This window comes from Colossoma macropomum, unplaced genomic scaffold, assembly GCF_904425465.1.
Source record: "Colossoma macropomum unplaced genomic scaffold, Colossoma_macropomum, whole genome shotgun sequence".
NCBI lineage: Eukaryota > Metazoa > Chordata > Actinopteri > Characiformes > Serrasalmidae > Colossoma > Colossoma macropomum.
The window spans coordinates 47,551,497-47,569,982 of NW_023494787.1; the positions used below are offsets into that span (position 1 = coordinate 47,551,497).

The 18,486-nt window shown below is 42.2% G+C and overlaps 1 protein-coding gene across 4 annotated transcripts in view; it reads left to right on the forward strand.

Annotated features, from left to right (window-relative positions):
- nfatc1 (nuclear factor of activated T cells 1) overlaps nucleotides 1–18,486 on the forward strand; it is a 108,707-nt gene that overhangs the window by 6,621 nt on the left and 83,600 nt on the right. The window contains exons 1-3 of one of the 4 annotated variants that reach the window (XM_036567615.1): nucleotides 5,106–5,144; nucleotides 13,521–14,544; nucleotides 15,611–15,770. In XM_036567615.1, coding sequence (XP_036423508.1) covers nucleotides 13,661–14,544; nucleotides 15,611–15,770 — 1,044 coding nt within the window. In that variant the 5' untranslated portion in view covers nucleotides 5,106–5,144; nucleotides 13,521–13,660. Of the gene's footprint in view, nucleotides 1–5,105; nucleotides 5,145–8,170; nucleotides 8,711–10,674; nucleotides 10,738–13,520; nucleotides 14,545–15,610; nucleotides 15,771–18,486 lie in introns of those variants that run through there. The other 3 variants (XM_036567613.1, XM_036567616.1, XM_036567614.1) reach the window with 3 other exon arrangements.

Consider the following 18,486-nt stretch of genomic DNA (forward strand, 5'->3'; position numbering starts at 1 on the left):
ACGGACATCAACGCCATAGTCAAATTCATCTTATAGTGGATTGAGCATGTCGGGTGTCGCTGCACTCACGGCTCTTTCAGTGTGATTTCGGAGATCATCCAGTGTTGTGGAACCAGTGAAGAACGCTCTGAGCTGTTGGAGCTTCACTGCCCACAAAAATCACACTGCACAGTTATGACTGATTCACTCTTATTGAAGTGGAGAACGCAGAACGCTTTCTGCTCAGGGGTCTCATCTCCTCTCAGACTGAAGGGAGCCATCTTCCACTGACAGTCAGAAACTCTATGACCCCCTCTTTCAGTTGGATTCTGATTGGTTCCTAGGCGCCTCACGGTTGTAAGAAAAAATATGGCTCTTTGAATTGGATGAATCTTTTTGAATCGCCCTGTAGTTTGTTGATGTATGTTGGTTTCAAAATTCAGACATCCCCTGAGGGAAGATCAAGATATTATTATTACATCTGATTTCATTTAATATTAAAAATGGATGCACATGGTTTGGTGTTGATTCAGTTGACTTTAGGTGGTGATTATTTATAATCAAACATTATTTGATTAGACATTATATATATATATATATATATAATAGGAAGAATGCACAATGGACTACAATTTTTTTTTTTCCTTCTTTTTATTTTTAAATTCTAAAAAACTCTTAATACGGTCTCGGTCTTGTCTCAGACTTGATCACTATGAAGCTGTAAAGTCTCTGTCTTGACTTCAGCACCACTGATTGCGTTTAGTCTGCTTATTTTGAAAAAAGTCTCCTCTCTCTCCACACAGACCGCTGACCTATAAGCACAAACAGACAGACAATCAAACTCAGACAGATCCAATTAAAACCTCCGTTTCAGCTGGGGGAGGCGGGGCATTTTCCAAACATTGAAAGCACTGCTGGAGCTCACTCATCGAGTCAGTGTGTTGCACAAACTAATATTTATGCACACAGTTAAAGGGGAATTCCACCTGTTTTTCAAAATTTCTGCATAATTAAATGGTTGAGATGTAAGCAGTCATTCAGGGTGGTTTGATGTGAAATGATCCGTTGTAGAGAAACTTAGACAGTTCTTCACAGTGGTGGTGATGGGAACCAGACGTCTGAAGAGCTAAATGTCTCTAAAGGCTCCCTCACTGAAAGTTATTATATGAAACGGTTATGAATTCACTGCCTGATGCCTGAGACGTTGTTTTATGACAGTGGGCCCTGATCAGCTTTACATATAAAAAGACTCGTGTAGGTTCACTGGTGGTTTTGGATGGTAAATAAAATAGCTATATCTGTGTTGTAGTCATGGCGACCCCTGGTTCCTGTCACCACCACTGTAAAGAAATCAGTGGGTAAATTTCTCTACACACTTAAAACAGATGGTGCTTAAAGGGTTCTTTGGTAAAGAAAATGGTTCTATATAAAACCATGAACACCTTGCATGATTAAAGGGAATTAAAGGGTTCTTCAGACTGATGGAGAATATGCTGTAGATGGTTCTATATAGCACCCAAAGGGGTTCTTCTATTGTAATGGTGACCTTGTAACAATAGAAGAACCCTTTTGGGTGCTATATAGAACTATTTTAAAAAAGGTTCTTTGTAGAACTGTCTTCAGCACATTTATGCCCATTTTCCATTAATCCGAAGAACCCTTTCGTGATGCAAAGAACACTTTATTTAATGCAGGGGTTCATTAAGTGTTATATATAGAACTATTTACCTTACTAAAGAGTGTACAATGAACCATTTCACATCAACTCACCCTGAATGACTTTGTTTACTTCACCATTGAACTGTGCACAAATTGTGAAAAATTACTGGGGAATACAGGGATTTCCCCATTAGTGTTGCTAAAGTATGCCTTGCTGCTGCCCGGCTAAACCGGAATTTGGTGTTCTTCAGAGATGCAACCTAGCAAAGTTAGCTGTCTGAGCAGAACCCAGCTGAACCCTGCATTGTTAAAAAAAACTCATGTTTTATGATAAGTTAAAAGATTGCAAAACACTGATTATTGTTCTGTTAACTTACTATTAGGAAGTCAATGACGTTTAAGTAACTACTTAACCACTTTTAAGGCAGCCAGTTTCTCAAAGGGCCGTCTGTGTGGGTTTATGTATGAAAAAAAGTCATGGTACTCCATTTCCCAACCTTTTTATCCCTTAGAATTAAACTGCCTGTTTTTGTTACTGTGCCTTTGACTGACATCACTGTCAGAACACAACCTTGTATTTTCATAAGGAAACTTTGAGTGGAAGTTAATAGGGTTTTTTTTTTCTCTGTAATTTTGGAGCATGTCTATTGCTTGATACTACATTTTAACACAATGTAAATGGCATTTTCAAACTGTACCTGGATGAGCTCTGTTCTATTTGGCTTTGCGACATTCTGCTTCATTTAAAATGCAATCCAGGCTGAAACACTCCTTATAAGAGGGGTCGGCAACATGCAGCTCTTTTACTGTCCTGTTGTGGCTCCACAGTGGAATTAGATGTTTAGGTAATAATAAAATAATCCTCCTTTACAGTAAAATAAAGCTCTGCTGGTCGTTCAACACAGTTTAATAATAAATGGTCTTAAACGCTGGAGTTAATGTAGAACTGCTAATTCACCCTTTAACACTGAAGGTTGGTGCACAGACTGCTGGTCACCACAGCAACACAGACACCAATCTCGCCTAGCTAGTAGCTAACGAAAAGACAAAGAGAAAGATTTAGGACGAGATGAACTGACTTATTTGCATTTATAATCACTCCAGCTGGTTTCCTGATACGTTTAATCTGCAACAAGAAAGTGTCAAACGCTAAAAAGTCGCAAAGCTGAAGTCTCGTTCGCCGGATTTCTTGTTTGAATTCTTCTGTTCCACCTTAAATGGTGCAGCAGTTACACTCTGGAGCCTCAGGCACCATTTAAGGTTGAATGGAAATTTGAAGCTGGTGAATGAGAAGCGACTTCAGCCTCGTAAAAAGTCAAACGTTGAGAGACATTTTATGCAAAACTGTTCTACTTTCGCGGAAAAGTTTCCTGCTGGAGATGCGAGAAACGCAGCCATAGCTGAGCTAAAGCTTAAAGCAGAGCAACGTGAGTCTGCGTTTTTGTTTATATTATATGTTTAGCCTATAATAACACATCAGCACACACTGAGACAGATTTACAGCTGGTTGGTAAAATGGACATAAAGTGTTGTGGCTCCCAAGGTGGTTTGATTTTTGTTGAAAGGATAAAATGGCTCTTCTTAACATTTATGTTGCCGACCCCTGGCTTATAACTTCAACGTGAAGTAGGCTGAATTTGCAGATGTATGACATCACAAAAACAATCAATTTAAAAACGAGCTGTTTGCAGCTTAGTTTTCATATTTGGACTGTATGGATCAGGGAGCGAACAGTATGTTTAGCATAATTTGCATACTTCATCAAACTCTTTTATTTTAAGGAAAATTCTATTTTTAGTGATTTGGGCCCTTTGAGTTAAAGCAGCCAGTCTTTTTGTGAACAGTGAATTCTTGTGCCAATTAAAATGACACCAGGTCAATTACACCACCAAAGCCTATGACCATGTATGTCATTAGGTCAGTGGTTCCCCTGAGAGGACCGGTTTGAAACCTACTGCATTTGGTGACATACAATGCAGAGTCAGAGGAAACGCTTCCGGAACTGACCGGATGACACAGGAAAAATCTCCCCTAAGAAACGGGCATGCGACATTGGAAAAACTACAGCCGATCTGACGTCCAACTGGACGTTCGTCAATCCTCACGGCTGGAGCTATTTATTACTTGAAGCGGGGAAAACTGTTTACTGCAGCACACGGCTCAGTTTCGCATAGCTGGAGAGGGGAGGGAGGGACACAGGCCGCCCCCTGCCCCAATTAGGCCCCTAGCCTGCGGGTGAGAGCTTTCCATTAGGTCAAACAAATAAGTCAGACTCTCTGCATGACCCAGGAGTGGACGCCAGAGGAGGGGGAGAGACGCTGCTACTATTTCCCCGTGATGAAACCGACAGCTAGGGTTTCACGCCTGCCCCCATGCACGGAGAGGGCTTTTCCTCGCTGTCCCCAGCACTGTCCATCTGTAAACATCTACAGACTTGTAGCTTCATGAGTGCGGTAGCTGAACACAGAGCTCACTGAGGCCTATTTGTAACAGCAGTGCAAAAAGTAGTGTAGGTCATTTCTCAGACATTAATATTCGTTTTACATATTCGTTGTTGCAGAACACAATGGAAGTGGCCTGGGCTGGAAATAGATCTAGAGTTTTCCTTCCAAAGTGATGCAAATGTAGAGTTGTGGTGCTCTCTGACAGACTAATACCTGTCTAGCACTAAATCAATGCAAAAACAGTTTTGCAGTTTCTCACACTTACAGTCATATGGAAAGGTTCGAACACCCGTCTGGGGTCTGAGGGCATTTGCCCAATTTGTGCATATCTTCTTAAATTCTCCTTTAAAGGTTCTTCATATAACATGATACTCATATGACTCATATAAAATGCTCCGTTATCTTCATCACTACTTTCCAAAACCTTTATGCAAAAGCTTTGTCACGTGTCTTTGAGCTGCCAGAATGACGGCACGCCTTCAGAACTGTAACCTCCTCATTCCAAACGTCCAGCATGCTGGACATCTTTGTCTCAAGTATTCTCGCTCTATAAAAGCAAATACACCGATCAGGCATAACATTCTGACCACCTCCTTGTTTCTACGCTCATTGTCCATTTTATCAGCTCCACTTACTATATAGGTGCACTTTGTAGTTCTACAGTTACAGACTGTAGTCTATCTGTTTCTCTCCATACTTTCTTAGCCCCCTTTTACTCTGTTCTTCAGTGGTCAGGACCCCCATGGACCCTCACAGAGCAGGTACTATTTGGGTGGAGGATCATTCTCAGCACTGCAGTAACACTGACGTGGTGGTGGTGTGTTAGTGTGTGTTGTGCTGGTCTGAGTGGATCAGACACAGCAGTGCTGCTGCAGTTTTTAAACACCTCAGTGTCACTGCTGGACTGAGAATAGTCCACCAACCAAAAATATCCAGCCAACAGCGACCTGTGGGCAGCATCCTGTGACCACTGATGAAGGACTAGAGGATGACCAACACGAACTGTGCAGCAGCAGATGAGCTATCGTCTCTGACTTTACATCTACAAGGTGGACCGACAAGGTAGGAGTGTCTAATACCTTTGTGGATATTATAAATATGGAACTTTCAACTGTAAGGGTCCGCGGTGCTAGCTAGAGGACCATGAACACTTTGGGAGGTGCAGCTAAGAGGATTGGTTACTGATTGGGAAATCTGTCTAATTTCTAGCAGCATTATTGTGTTATTGCAGCTGGTACTATATTATATTTGTATACTGTACTGGTTTGTTTTGTATTACTTGATATCTCAATGGGATTTTTTTCCTTAATCATTGGTAAATTGATGGGTGCGATGTGGGTGGGGAATGGTGGGGTGAGGGGGGGCTGGGTGCTCCATTTAGTTGTACTACTTGTTATTTTCTTTGCTTACTGTATTTGACTACATTGGAGTTTTATCTTAAAAATAAAACCATTTGATCACAAAAAGAAAAAAGAAAAAACTTAAGAAGATATTGAATGTTATGGAAGTCCAGAGAGGAAACAAGGTAGTTCTGATTTTCTGGATAACGAGTTTATTATCTTGTTATCTCGAGATAACAAAAGATGTTATATCGAGATAACAAAGTTGTTGTGATCTTGACACAACAAAGTGTCTTGAAATAACGACTTAATTATCTTGTTTTTTGAGATACAAAGTATCTTGAAATAATAAGTTATCTTGTTATCTTGAGGTAAAGTATCTTGAAATAATAAGTTAATTATCTTGTTATTTTGAGATAAAGTTATCTTGAAATAATGACTTAATTATCTTGTTATCTTGAGACAACAAAGTATCTTGAAATAATGATTTAATTGTCTTGTTTTATGAGATAACAAATTATCTTGAAATAATAAGTTAATTATCTTGTTATCTTGAGGTAAAGTATCTTGAAATAACGAGTTATCTTCTTATCTTGGGATAACAAAGTTGTTATCTTGAAATAAGTTAATTATCTTGTTATTTTGAGATAAAGTTATCTTGAAATAACGAGTTAATTATCTTGTTATCTGGAGACAACAAAGTATCTCAACATAACGAGTTAATTATCTTGTTATCTCGAGAAAACATCATTATCTTGAAATAACAAGTTAATTATCTTGTGATCGCAAGATAACAAAGTTGTTATCTTGAGATCACAAGATAAGCAACTCGTTATCTCAAGAAATAAACCAGAAAATCAGCAACAGCTCATGGCCTCTCCGGACTTCCGTAGAATGAGGCCCATTGCTTATTTTTAAAGTGTCCAGTCTCGGACTGAGGAGGCCACTGCATCACCACAGATCATAATTACCATGTCAAGCTCGTTACAATAGCAGAACCCTTTTTGGTGCTATATAGAACCATTTTCAAAAAGGTTCTCTGTAGAACACATTCTCCACCAATCTGAAGAACACTTTCACCCTGCAAAGAACCACTGTCTTCACTAAAGAACCCTTTAAGGACCATCCAAGCGTGTATTAAAGCGAGGAGGCATCATCAGTTTAAACGCTGCTGAAACGAGCCGCTCATTAATCTCAGTCTTCCTCCTCTCGGAGTGTCACTGAACACCCGGTCAACAGAACCGGCCAACCGGAGCGCGCGCAGGCGCCCCGCAGGCTCTGAGAACGAGGCAGAACTCCGCGGCGCTCGCGCAGTGGAGTCTCGTGAATTTGAAGATCTCATTTCCTCGCGCTTAAAATAGAGCCGGAGGATCTTGTTTACGCTCGCGACGACGACGCCCCGCGGTTGCTAAGAGACGAGTGGAGCTCCACAGCGCGGGAGAGCCAGTGGGAGTCCGCGCAGAGGACATTAACCCCTCAGTGACCAGCAGGGCGGTTTAAAGCGCTTCACTGTGTTTCAGACGGTCTGAACTTCAGCGCGTTTAGAACTCATCAAACTAACAAACACGTTTTAGCAAAACGATAAAAATTCCAGATTTTATTTTGAATAAAAGTATGAGAAGTTATTAAAAGTCAATCTGTCTGTCTGTCTGTCTGTCTGTCTGTCTGTCTGTCTGTCTGACTGTCTATCTATCTGTCTGTCTGTGTATCTGTCTGTCCATCCGTCATTCCGTCTGACTGTCTGTCTATCTATCAATCTGTCTGTCTGTCTGTCTGTCTATCTGTCTATCTATCTATCTATCTATCTATCTATCTATCTATCTATCTATCTATCTATCTATCTGTCTGTCTGTCTGTCTTTCTGTCTATTTATCTGTCTATCGATCTGTCTGTCTGTCTGTCTGTGTATCTGTCTGTCTATCTGTCTATCTGTGTATCTGTCCATCCGTCCGTCCGTCTGTCTATCTATCAATCTGTCTGTCTGTCTATCTGTCTGTCTGTCTGTCTGTCTGTCTATCGATCTGTCTGTCTATCTATCTATCTATGTATCTATCTATCTGTCTATCTATCTGCCTATTTATCTATCTATCGATCTGCCTGTCTGTCTGTCTGTCAATCTGTCTGTCTATCTATCTGTCTGTCTGCCTGTCTTTCTGTCTATTTATCTGTCTATCGATCTGTCTGTCTGTCTTTCTGTCTATTTATCTATCGATCTGTCTGTCTGTATGTCTGTCTATCTGTGTATCTGTCTATCTATCTGTCTATCTGTCTGTCTATCTATCTGTCTGTCTGTCTATCTGTGTATCTGTCTGTCTGTCCATCCGTCCGTCCGTCTGTCTGTCTGTCTGCCTGTCTGTCTGTCTGTCTGTCTGTCTATCTAACTAATGCTCAAACTAACAAACTAACTTTTTTTGAGAACCATAAACACTCAAAGAACCCTTTGCGTGATTAAAGGGTTCTTTGCATTGTGAAAGAGTTCTTCAGATTGATGGAGAATGTGCTGCAGATGGTTCTACATAGAACCTTTCTGAAAAGGGTTCTATATAGCAGCAAAAAGGGTTCTAGCACCAGATAAGCTTGACATTGTAACAATAGAAGAGTCCTTTTTGGTGCCTTTAGTCATGCAAAGTGTGTTCATGGTTCTATATAGAACCATATTCTGTACTAAGAACCCTTGAAGAACCATCGAGTGTAGGCCTGGACAATAGGATAATGTAATGTATAGGATAATGTAAATAATGTAATCGGATATAGAACCAGTCTCTGGTTCTCGCCTGTCCACCCCGTTCTTAGAGTTCTAGCTACGCCGCTGCTCGGTTCTAACTCTGTGTGCGCGGCTCCACATCTGGAAATCTTGAGAGGAGGAGAGAATCCCTCTCTCCCTCTCTCCGTCCCCCGAGACGTGCTGCTGACGTCAGGGGCGGAGGGAGGGCGGGAGGGGGGCGGAGCCGCGCGAGCGGAGGTATTTCCCTGGTTTATAAAGCCGCGGAGACCTCAGCGCTGTGAAGCAGTGCGTCACGACCACCCCAAACCTCAGGCCGCCTCTCAGAGCCTCACAGTGTGAAGAGTCCGAGCTGAGACCGAAGACGCGGAGTATGCGCGCTCTCTGCGCCGGGCACGCGCTTTCTCTCTGAAAGAGACGCTTCTTTATTGTTGTTGTTTTGTTGCACTGGGTTTTTCGGGAGTTCAGCAGCTGTACCGAGGCTGACGGCGCGCAGTGGACGGGTCAGCTTCACCTCAGAGGAGAGCTCGAGCTTCTCTCAGCCAGCATGAAAGCAGCAGAAGAAGGTAACGGCTCCTCTGCTCGGTCACTTCAGCGCGCTCCTCTGTTTGCTGCTCACCTGCAGGGCGCTGGCGGTGAAAGTGACGCGCTGGGCTCGCGGTGAGGTGCTGAAAGGCGTTGCCTTTGGGCGCTGGGTCCGCGTGGGCAGCAGAGCTCAGCGCGGGGAGGGGCGCGCGCGCTGAGGGCTGGTAGGCGTGCTCCACGAGCAGACGTGGACCATAGCTCGCGCTGTTTCGCGAATTAATGACAATAACTAGTCTAGGGATGCACTGATATGGTAATGATGCAGCGATGCTGATATCCGATATTTTTCATGGACATATTTTTGATACCGATACATGAACAGTTAGAAAATGTGTGTATATTTATATATATATAAATATGTGTGTGTGTGTGTGTGTGTGTGTGTGTAAATATATAAAATCTATATATTATATATATCTAATATATGTATATCGCTGATGTTGGAATAAAACCTTGTATCTCCAGAATGGTAACTTTACAGGAGAAGGAAAAAACCTACTTTACTTTTAATGTAAGTCAATGGAACCAGAGTTTTTTCCAAGTCATTTTGGGTCATTTCATTTGGTCCATTCATCATGAAATAAACACACAATGTAAAGAACAACAGGCATTTTCAAAATATGTCAAAAACTGAAAAACGACAAAAATGGAGATACGAGGTTTTGTTCCGACAGCAGCGATATATATACACATATATATATGATTTTGTAAGGGAAAATACATTAATACTGATGCATAATGTTTATTTGCTGAAATGCATAAAATATGGCCTGTGCAAAAGTTATGGCACGTTTTATATTTTTAGCAATTACATAAAAATTAGGCACTAAAATTAGCAGAAAACGCCATCTGTATTAGCACAGTAGCCCAACATCGTCTGTGCAATAAATACGTCAATCAGTGCAGCCTAAACCATCTAAATAGTCTGATACTGTTCATTTTTTAATCTCTTCCTACAACATTTCACACTTTGGCCACTGCAAATGCAGAGCCTGTTGCTCGAGTGGCCACTTACGTAGATTTTTTTTGCATTCTTCTCCTCTTTTGTCGGACAGAACTAATCAGACAAAACAAATTTTGTACAAATTTGTGAACCATAATCGTCACGATAGCTAACATGAAGGTGTGGTGACTGTGGTGGTCCTGCTTGTCTAACTGGTCCATCTGGAGTCATAGATGTTGTTCCACTGGCTGAAGTTGGCTTTACAGCTCTATAAAATAAGCTCTTAAATAAACAATGTGTTAAACAAGCTGGTGTTACAGCGAGAGTGCAGTAGCTAAATATGTAACCTAGATCGGATGGCGCCTGGGTGGTCCAGCTCAGAAGCGGGGGCCACCATGGCCGCTGCACCAGCAGTGTTCTTATTCATGCAAAATTAAGCAGCATCTGACCCGTTTTTAGTACTGAAACTGGCTTGTTAAGTGTAAATACAATGTATACGATGAACATGTTTGTGTTCTATTGTTATTGACCACAAGACCGATTAGTTTGGTGGCCTGAGTGGCCGGTGCAACTTCTCATATCCTCTGATTGATACCGATACGATTCCGATGCCATCGTGCATCCCTATTGATTATGATTCATACAGCTGGTTTGGAGTTCAGACAGTTGAAATTGTGTAATTTTCCACCCAGTCGACGCAGTTCTCTGCTCTAGAATCCCTTTTCGTAGTTTCTCTGGTTCAAATGCTGCTTGTTAAGTTGCTGCTCCTCCTGAGTTCATCCAAGGGAGCTCGTGGCGCTGTGCGGTTTGCTTGGAGACTGTTATTAATTTTCTCTTGAGCGCTGCACACATGAAAGCGCATAATTTATTTCAGACAAAGGCGCTCGTGGCTCAGTTCAGATCACAGAGCTCCAAATTTCTCTTGAGCTGCACAAACTGCAGCTCCAGAAACTGCTTTAGGTTTTCCCTGCACTCTTCCAATTCCTCCCCACGATACTCTAAGACAGCAGGGTTCACACCATGAGCAATCCTCATGTGACATTTCAGGCTGCTGTGGAGTTCATGGTATGTGATTTTTTTCACTTTTTATTTCTAATAAATACACACTGTAGTTTGAGATATGGAGGCAGGCACTGAGTGTCTCTACATGCACTGAATAATCTTATAACTGCAGAAAATCAGATTTAGTCAGCAGTCTTATCAACACGTTTACATGCTCTTGAGTAATCAGATAATGTGGAAACTCTGGGTCTACATGAGTCAGACAGTAATCAGATTTCTGATTTCTGAAAAAGATTTTCTTTACAACCAGCCAATAAATTCACAGATGAAGACGTGACGTAAACGAAACATGCCACAGATTTTTTTTTCATTGCACCACTTTACCTGAAAATATGAACATACATCATTTAGAAGATGAAGAATATTTAAATCCTTCATTTCGTCAAGCATGTAGCTTCAGCTTCGCTCCAAAAGTGTTTTGCTGCCATCTTGTGGAGACGCTGCTCGCTTATTTCCGGTACCGCGGTCTGTTTTCACACATGCACTGAGAAATCTGATTACTGAGCTAAAATCCAGCCTTTTTATTGGATAATCAGATTTCTAGACCTTACTCTGACCTAAGAAATCAGAGTGTGCTGTTTACAAGACCATTTGTATAATCAGATAACTGCAGAAATCTGATTATGATCTGATTATTGAGAATCTTCAGAACTTTTCCAAACTAGTTTTTCTCTCCTCTTTTCCTCTGTTTCTACCAAAAGTTTGACTTATTATCTTGAAATAATAGTTTCTCAACACTTCGACTTAGTATCTTGTAACAACAGCATATTTTGACTTGACCTGAAAAGACTATGGCAAAATATGACTTACTACTTTGAATGTCTGACTCAAATACTTAAAAATATTGACTTACTATGTTGAAATAATTACTTAGTGTCATAACTTTGACTTGCTATGTTAAAATGACTTCTTTTCTCAAAATATTGACTTACTATAACAAAAATAATGACTTGGTATCTTGTTATAATGACTTGTTGTGTCGTTATTATGTTAATAATGAATTCAAAAAATAATTAATATTTAATTTAAAAATGACTTAATATCTTGTAAATAACTTTGACTTACTATATCAAAATAATGCCTCAGTATCTTGAAATAATGACTTACAGGGTTAAAATAATGAATTCAAAGAAAAAATACTTACTGAAAACTCATTAATTCAACATGGTATCTGAAAAAATTGCAAAAATAAGTAATTACTTCGAGAAAGTCAATGTTTTAACATACAGTTGCCAGAAACAGAGAAGGCCCCAATGTGGTGCAGGTGGGCTTCCACAGAAAGCGGAGTGCATGCAGGCTTCCCTGTTGTCTAATTCTTCCTCCATACTTTGAGCCTAAACTGACTGACCTTGGTCTCAGTCGCTGTGGTGAGTGTGTGTATCAGTTTTCCATCTGTTTTTTGTGCTTGTGGAGGTATTTTTAACACACGGTTATTTTTGGCCTGGTATTTTTTGTATCTGTCACCTTACTTCCTATACACAGGCCACAGCTTTCAGCAAGGATTTCAGTGCTGGGCTGCTTCGTCAGTGCCAAACTGCAGATAACGAGGATATATTCACTCATTATCAGCTTTTGTAGTGCTGTCCTTCCTAAAATTCAACACTGTGTTTGATACAATGCAGTGTTGTTTTGATTCAATACATTTTGCAATATAGCAAAAGTAAAGAGTGGCTAACATATTAGCCCCAAGCTAAGGCACTAGCTACAAGCTAACGTGCTACTCACAATACAACAACACAATAATATTCACTGCAATATACACCGATCAGGCATAACATTATGACCACCTCCTTGTTTCTACACTCATTGTCCATTTTATCAGCTCCACTTACTATATAGGTGCACTTTGTAGTTCTACAGTTACAGACTGTAGTCCATCTGTTTCTCTGCATACTTTGTTAGCCCCCTTTTACTCTGTTCTTCAGTGGTCAGGACCCCCATGGACCCTCACAGAGCAGGTACTATTTGGGTGGTGGATCATTCTCAGCACTGCAGTAACACTGACATGGTGGTGGTGTGTTGTGTAGTGTGTGCTGTGCTGGTACGAGTGGATCAGACACAGCAGTGCTGCTGGAGTTTTTAAACACTGTGTCCACTCACTGTCCACTCTATTAGACACTCCTACCTTGTCAGTCCACCTTGTAGATGTAAAGTCAGAGATGATAGCTCATCTGCTGCTGCACAGTTTGTGTTGGTCACTTATTTTGCTGAGTTTACCATATTGGAAAAAGTAAATCGTAAAATTTTGCACATTTTATGTGTATTTTCATGAGTTAGTTAAGCGTGCATCTGAGTCGAGTTGTGAGTCAGGTCAACAAGCGAAAGCGACTCAAGTCTGAGTTGCTTATTCGAGTCATCATCTCTGGTTCAGACTAATGGTCAGCAACGTGGTTGGGTGTCTGCCAAGTAGGATTAAAGTTTACTTCAGTGGACACCACAGTACAGCATCGTCACCACTGTATGATACAACAGGAAATCAGAGAGAGAAGTTGGCAGTCAGAGAGATGTAGATGAATACCTGCAGCGCAGGAGGCCATTTTCTCTCCAATATGTCAAATAAACAACAAATAAACAGTAACTCTGCATGGAAATTAGCAGAAGTGTGATCTTCTTAGAGGGTGCGTTCACTTATTTTCACTCAGAAAATCAACAAAACGTACGTTTGACCAGGGCGCCAAAACTTTTGCACGACCAGTTATTCAAATTCCCAAATAATCACTATTAATTCATTTAGAAGGTAAATTTGAATCAGTTTAATTGATTGATCGTGACAACTGTCTCCACAGATGCATACAGCTACACACCAAATGTCACCCTGTCCCTCCCACTGAGCACCTGCCTACCCACCCAGTACCACAACCTGCAGACCAGCCCCTCCATCTCTGTCTCCATCAGCCAGCCCCCCTCCTTCTCTCCCCAAGAAGACATGGGCTCGGTGGGATACTACCAGTCCTCTGGCTCTGGCCCCAATGGAGCCCCAGCTCTAGAGAGCCCCCGCATTGAGATCACGGCCTACAGCCAGTTCCCTGAGGACGAGGTGGAGGAGAGCAGTGTGCCGGTGGCCAAGAGGGTCAACTCCATCGTGACCTTAACGTTGCCCAGTGCTGATGGTTATCGTGACCCCAGCTGCCTGAGCCCAGCTAGCAGCGTTTCATCCCGGAGCTGCCAGTCAGATGCCTCTTCGTACGAGTCAGGCTACTCGTGCAATTACGACAACTCGCCGCAAAACTCTCCCTGGCAGTCTCCGTGTGTTTCGCCCAAAGGTTCTAACTCACTCTTGTCCAGCACCGTCGGCACCTCGCCCCGCCACTCGCCCTCCGGGTCCCCCCGCACCAGCGTGACTGATGACAGCTGGATTGGCTCTCGTGGCTCGCGCCCAAACTCCCCTTGCGGGGGCAAGCGGAAGTACAGCTACAACAGCGGCGCCGCACACAAGTACCATCCGTACTCTCCAAACCAGTCACCAGGTCCGTCACCGCAAACCTCACCTCGGCTCAGCGTGACCGAAGACACTTGGCTGCCCACCAACCAGTACACCAATTCTGCCATCGTGGCAGCCATTAATGCCCTCAGCACAGACGGAATGGCAGAACTCGGGGAGGGGATCCCGCTGAAGACCAGAAAAACAAGCCTGGAACACAGTGCTTCGATGAACCTCAAGATCGAGCCTGGAGGGGAGGAGATTGGCTCTGCGGAGCTCTGCCACGAGGATTACTCCGCTTCACGGCTGCCGTTCAAGAAGGAGAGCTATGCTGGCTTTTTGGATGTACCTCAGCATCCATATTGGTCCAAACCAAAGCCATATATCAGGTAAAGTTCTTGTGTTTTGAGTCAGTCTTTGAGTGTTTTGAGTGGCGTAACTGCCAGTGCAGGTGGAGCAACAGCATTGGGGCCTGTAGGAACCTCAACAACTAAATAGAGTATCAACATTTTTAGCATTTAGTGTGTTCACTTATTGCCTTTGTTACAGCGTCCATTCCGTTTGGAAGGCTCAGTTTCAGTTTTTCAAAGAAATCTGTGGGGACGTTTTTCCACACCTTCAAAGTTCAGTCTTAGAAGTTAGTTGCACTTTTAGGTACTCATCATCCAGATAGTCCCAAATTACAAATTTAGGCTCACCAATCCATAAACCCTTATTTCACATCTAAGCTGTCTAGTTTTGGTGTTCTAGTGGAAATGTTCTTCTTTGGTGTCTATTTCCTTTTCTCAGTGAGGTTCTTCTTGACAGCTACACATCCTTTCAGACCCATAGCGCTGAGTCGTCTTCTCACAGTGGAAGGATGGATGTGGATGTTTCAGATCTGAAGCAGCTTGATTTTCTCCTCTCTCTCACAGATCAAAGCTTTAAGTGCTGTTTATCTGATAGGGACAGTTTTGATGGTTTACCTGATTTCCCTGTTTTTCCCTTTATTTTCTTTAGCTCCTGAAAAAAATGAATGATTAGTACTTAATTGTTGCTTTTACTAGAAATTAAATAAATGAAGGGTGGTCTCTGACTGTCCTTTACTCATTAGCCTACATTAAATTACAAGCTTAGCTGACGTACCAGTAGTGAGTAAACAAGCAAATTACATCATCTTTTTTCAAAGAATTGAAATTAATTTATCATATTAACTGTTTTTTGCGTTAAGCCCATAAGATTTATTTGTGCCACTGCAGCTCTCAGATTTTTTTAGAGCACATTTGTCACAAAGCCCAGTGATCAACCCGGCCAACAGGCCATTGGTTTAAATCCAAACTGATAACAAGCTGCTATTCCAGTGTCCCTCACCAGTTACCATTGTTTATGTTTCTATTCCTTCATTAATGATATAAAGCATTTATTTAGATGATTTATCTGACCAACACCCTTCCACTGTCCCTCTCTGATCTTTAGCCCGTCCTTGCCAGCTCTCGACTGGCAGCTTCCCTCCAGTTCTGGGCCGTACAGCCTGCAGATAGAGGTTCAGCCTAAATCTCACCACCGTGCCCACTATGAGACAGAGGGGAGCCGAGGGGCCGTGAAGGCGCTGGCAGGAGGGCATCCTGTGGTGCAGGTATTCATCTACATCTCGCTGACTGTCCGCTTCTCTCTTTAATATCCTGTTGTATCACACAATGGAGACCATCCTCCTGTGGTGGCCACTGAAATAACCTTTAATCAACACAGACTTGAGTCGCACTCGAGTTGCTTGTTGACCTGACTCACAACTCAGCTCAGATGTTCGCTTAACTAACTCACGACTCGACTCAGACTCATGCTTACCTGACTCGTGACTCCACCTGGACTCATGCTTAACTTACTGTGACTCGACCCAGATGCTCGCTTAACTAACGTATGAGATTAAGGCAGATCAAATTTTTGCCAGAGAAAACAAAATATGATAGAGATATAAATATAGATAAAGAGATAAATAAAGACTGAACTAGGGCCGCCAATCTTAATGCAGTAAACAAATAAAACCTTTTGTTTCCAACTTTATATGTCAGTATGGGGTTTGAGGACATTGCATTATGGGTATTGTAGTGAACTTACGTTATTACCTTGGCAACTGTAGTCAGTAGTGCAATTTAAAATCCTCTTGTTTTCTCTTTTTCTCTTCGTCGCTTTTTGTTTTTTTGTGCAATGCGTACTAAGTACGTCACCAACATTTCAGTCCAACTTTTGTAAATAGGGAAGTTCCTAAGCACAGAAGAACAAACACAGTTAACATAGGTACAAAAACATAGGTAAAAAAATAAATAAGACAATAGCTTAAGGGGTAACATCCAATCAGCTACTTGTTTATATGCTGTTTTAATTTGACGGTGTGACACCACTGGTTGTTTTTTAGAGTCCCTCTACAAGTGGTGAACTGTGATTGTTATACCTTGGAGGTAAATATAAAAAAAATTCAAAAACAAAAAACAAAAAAAAAAACACTATACAAAAGCCAATTTCTGCTAGCATCCCTATGGTTTTCCAGTAGTATGTTAGTTCTAAGCTGACAATGATTCACATGAACATTTTTGGACGTTCCAGATTTAAACATAAGCATTTGAGGCTTATAAATGACATTCCATATGTTTTATTTGAAGCCTGTAACAGACATTAACATATATGTTACCTTGTATGAGTGTTACAGTCAGTGTTTCAGTAAAGAGTCCTGGCAGAGAGCTGCCAGTGCAGCTTTCCATTCCCAACAACTGACTGAAACCTGGTTAGATTACTACACATACTCACAGTAAGTGATGTATCTAGAACTTCCACAAGGTCTGGAGCGACATTTTTTCTTACAGAATTGCTCCAGTTGTAAATCAGAATGTCTCTTCCTATTTATGTTAGCAGTTAATCTAAAATGTAAGGCCTTCTGTCCAGCTCCTGAGGTCCTAATCAATGGGGGAGCTCACTTAGCTGTATATACTTAGATACGACCAAGGAAGAAATACTGATCTGACAATCATCTGTTGGGCATTTAAAGATTTTAACCCTTTTGTTTCTGACCAAAAAGGTAACAATAAAACACAAATAGTGCTACAATGAAACAAGTGTGCTATAATACAAGAGTTTGAATACAAGCTTGATGTAAAAATTACTGACAGTTTATTTTACAGCAATGATTAGACCTTCTGTGAAGGCCACGAAGGCTCCGCTGCTCTCTACAAAGTTTATAGGGTTTTAGAAATACTGCCGATGTGCTCAAGGAAGCGTATTATCACATAAATTATTGTAGCAGCAATAGCACATCATATGTTTCAAATTCAGGGGCGCATTTCTTACAGTTAAATGTCCTGTTAGGCACAGATTATTTGGGCTGAAAGCAAAGAACTCCAAAACACTCTAGACAGTCCAGACACCGTTGACGTTCAGCAGCGGCTGTTCAGGAGCTGGCCGTATGTTTTAGCAATAACACAGCGCTAAAACTCGGGGGAGTGGGTGAAATACTTCAGGTATTACACAAGACCGCAAAGTCTTGACGACAGCACAGTCCAGTCAGTTCCGTAACAGACGCTGGTGACTCATCCGTCTCCTGTGATCTTACTTCTCGCTCATGGAGGCTGGCCATACCACTTGGGCAAAGACCATCATGAATGGAGGGCATAAGTCATACAGGACAGAAGCACGGTTGTCAGTAGCCGAGAATTTTGACCACACACGACTTACGGTATCATAACCAGAGCCGCGCTGTACAATACACAAGACACAAAGGGGAGCTGGCCTGGCGTCTGCTGAAACGCTCCCCTCCGAACACCTCTGTTTACATCTGCTCTGGCTGGATACTTCAGTTCAGCGTGATGAAGTGCTAATGATGCTAAGCACATGGCTCTCCTGTGAAAAACCCAGCCGTTTCTCTCAAACCCCCCACCTTTTTCTCGCGCTCGCCGCAGTTTCCGCCCGGCACACAGGCCGCCTTTTGTTTAGTAAAAGTTCCCAGTGCGGCGCTGACATCATGGGGGCGGGCGCACAGTGGAGGCGGCCAGTCTGAGCCGCACACGTTCTTGGCCGCCTGCTGAAGGGGGTTGTGTGTAAGGAGCGCTCAAGGGAGCCTCACATAAGGCTGTCCCGTCCCGTAAAACCTCCAGATTACAGAGTGCGCTCTACTGTGGACGCTCTCCAATTAGCCTTCACTGCATCTCCTCAGTTCCCCACATGTGCTTTGCTCTAACACTCAGCACTTCTTCCTGGATCCTGCTCTGTCCTCAGCCAGGCTTCATTGGTTTCTGTTTCAGCCCTTTTTTTTGACAGCCGACCGCACGCATCAACAGATGGATGGGAGATAGCGAGCATGTCCT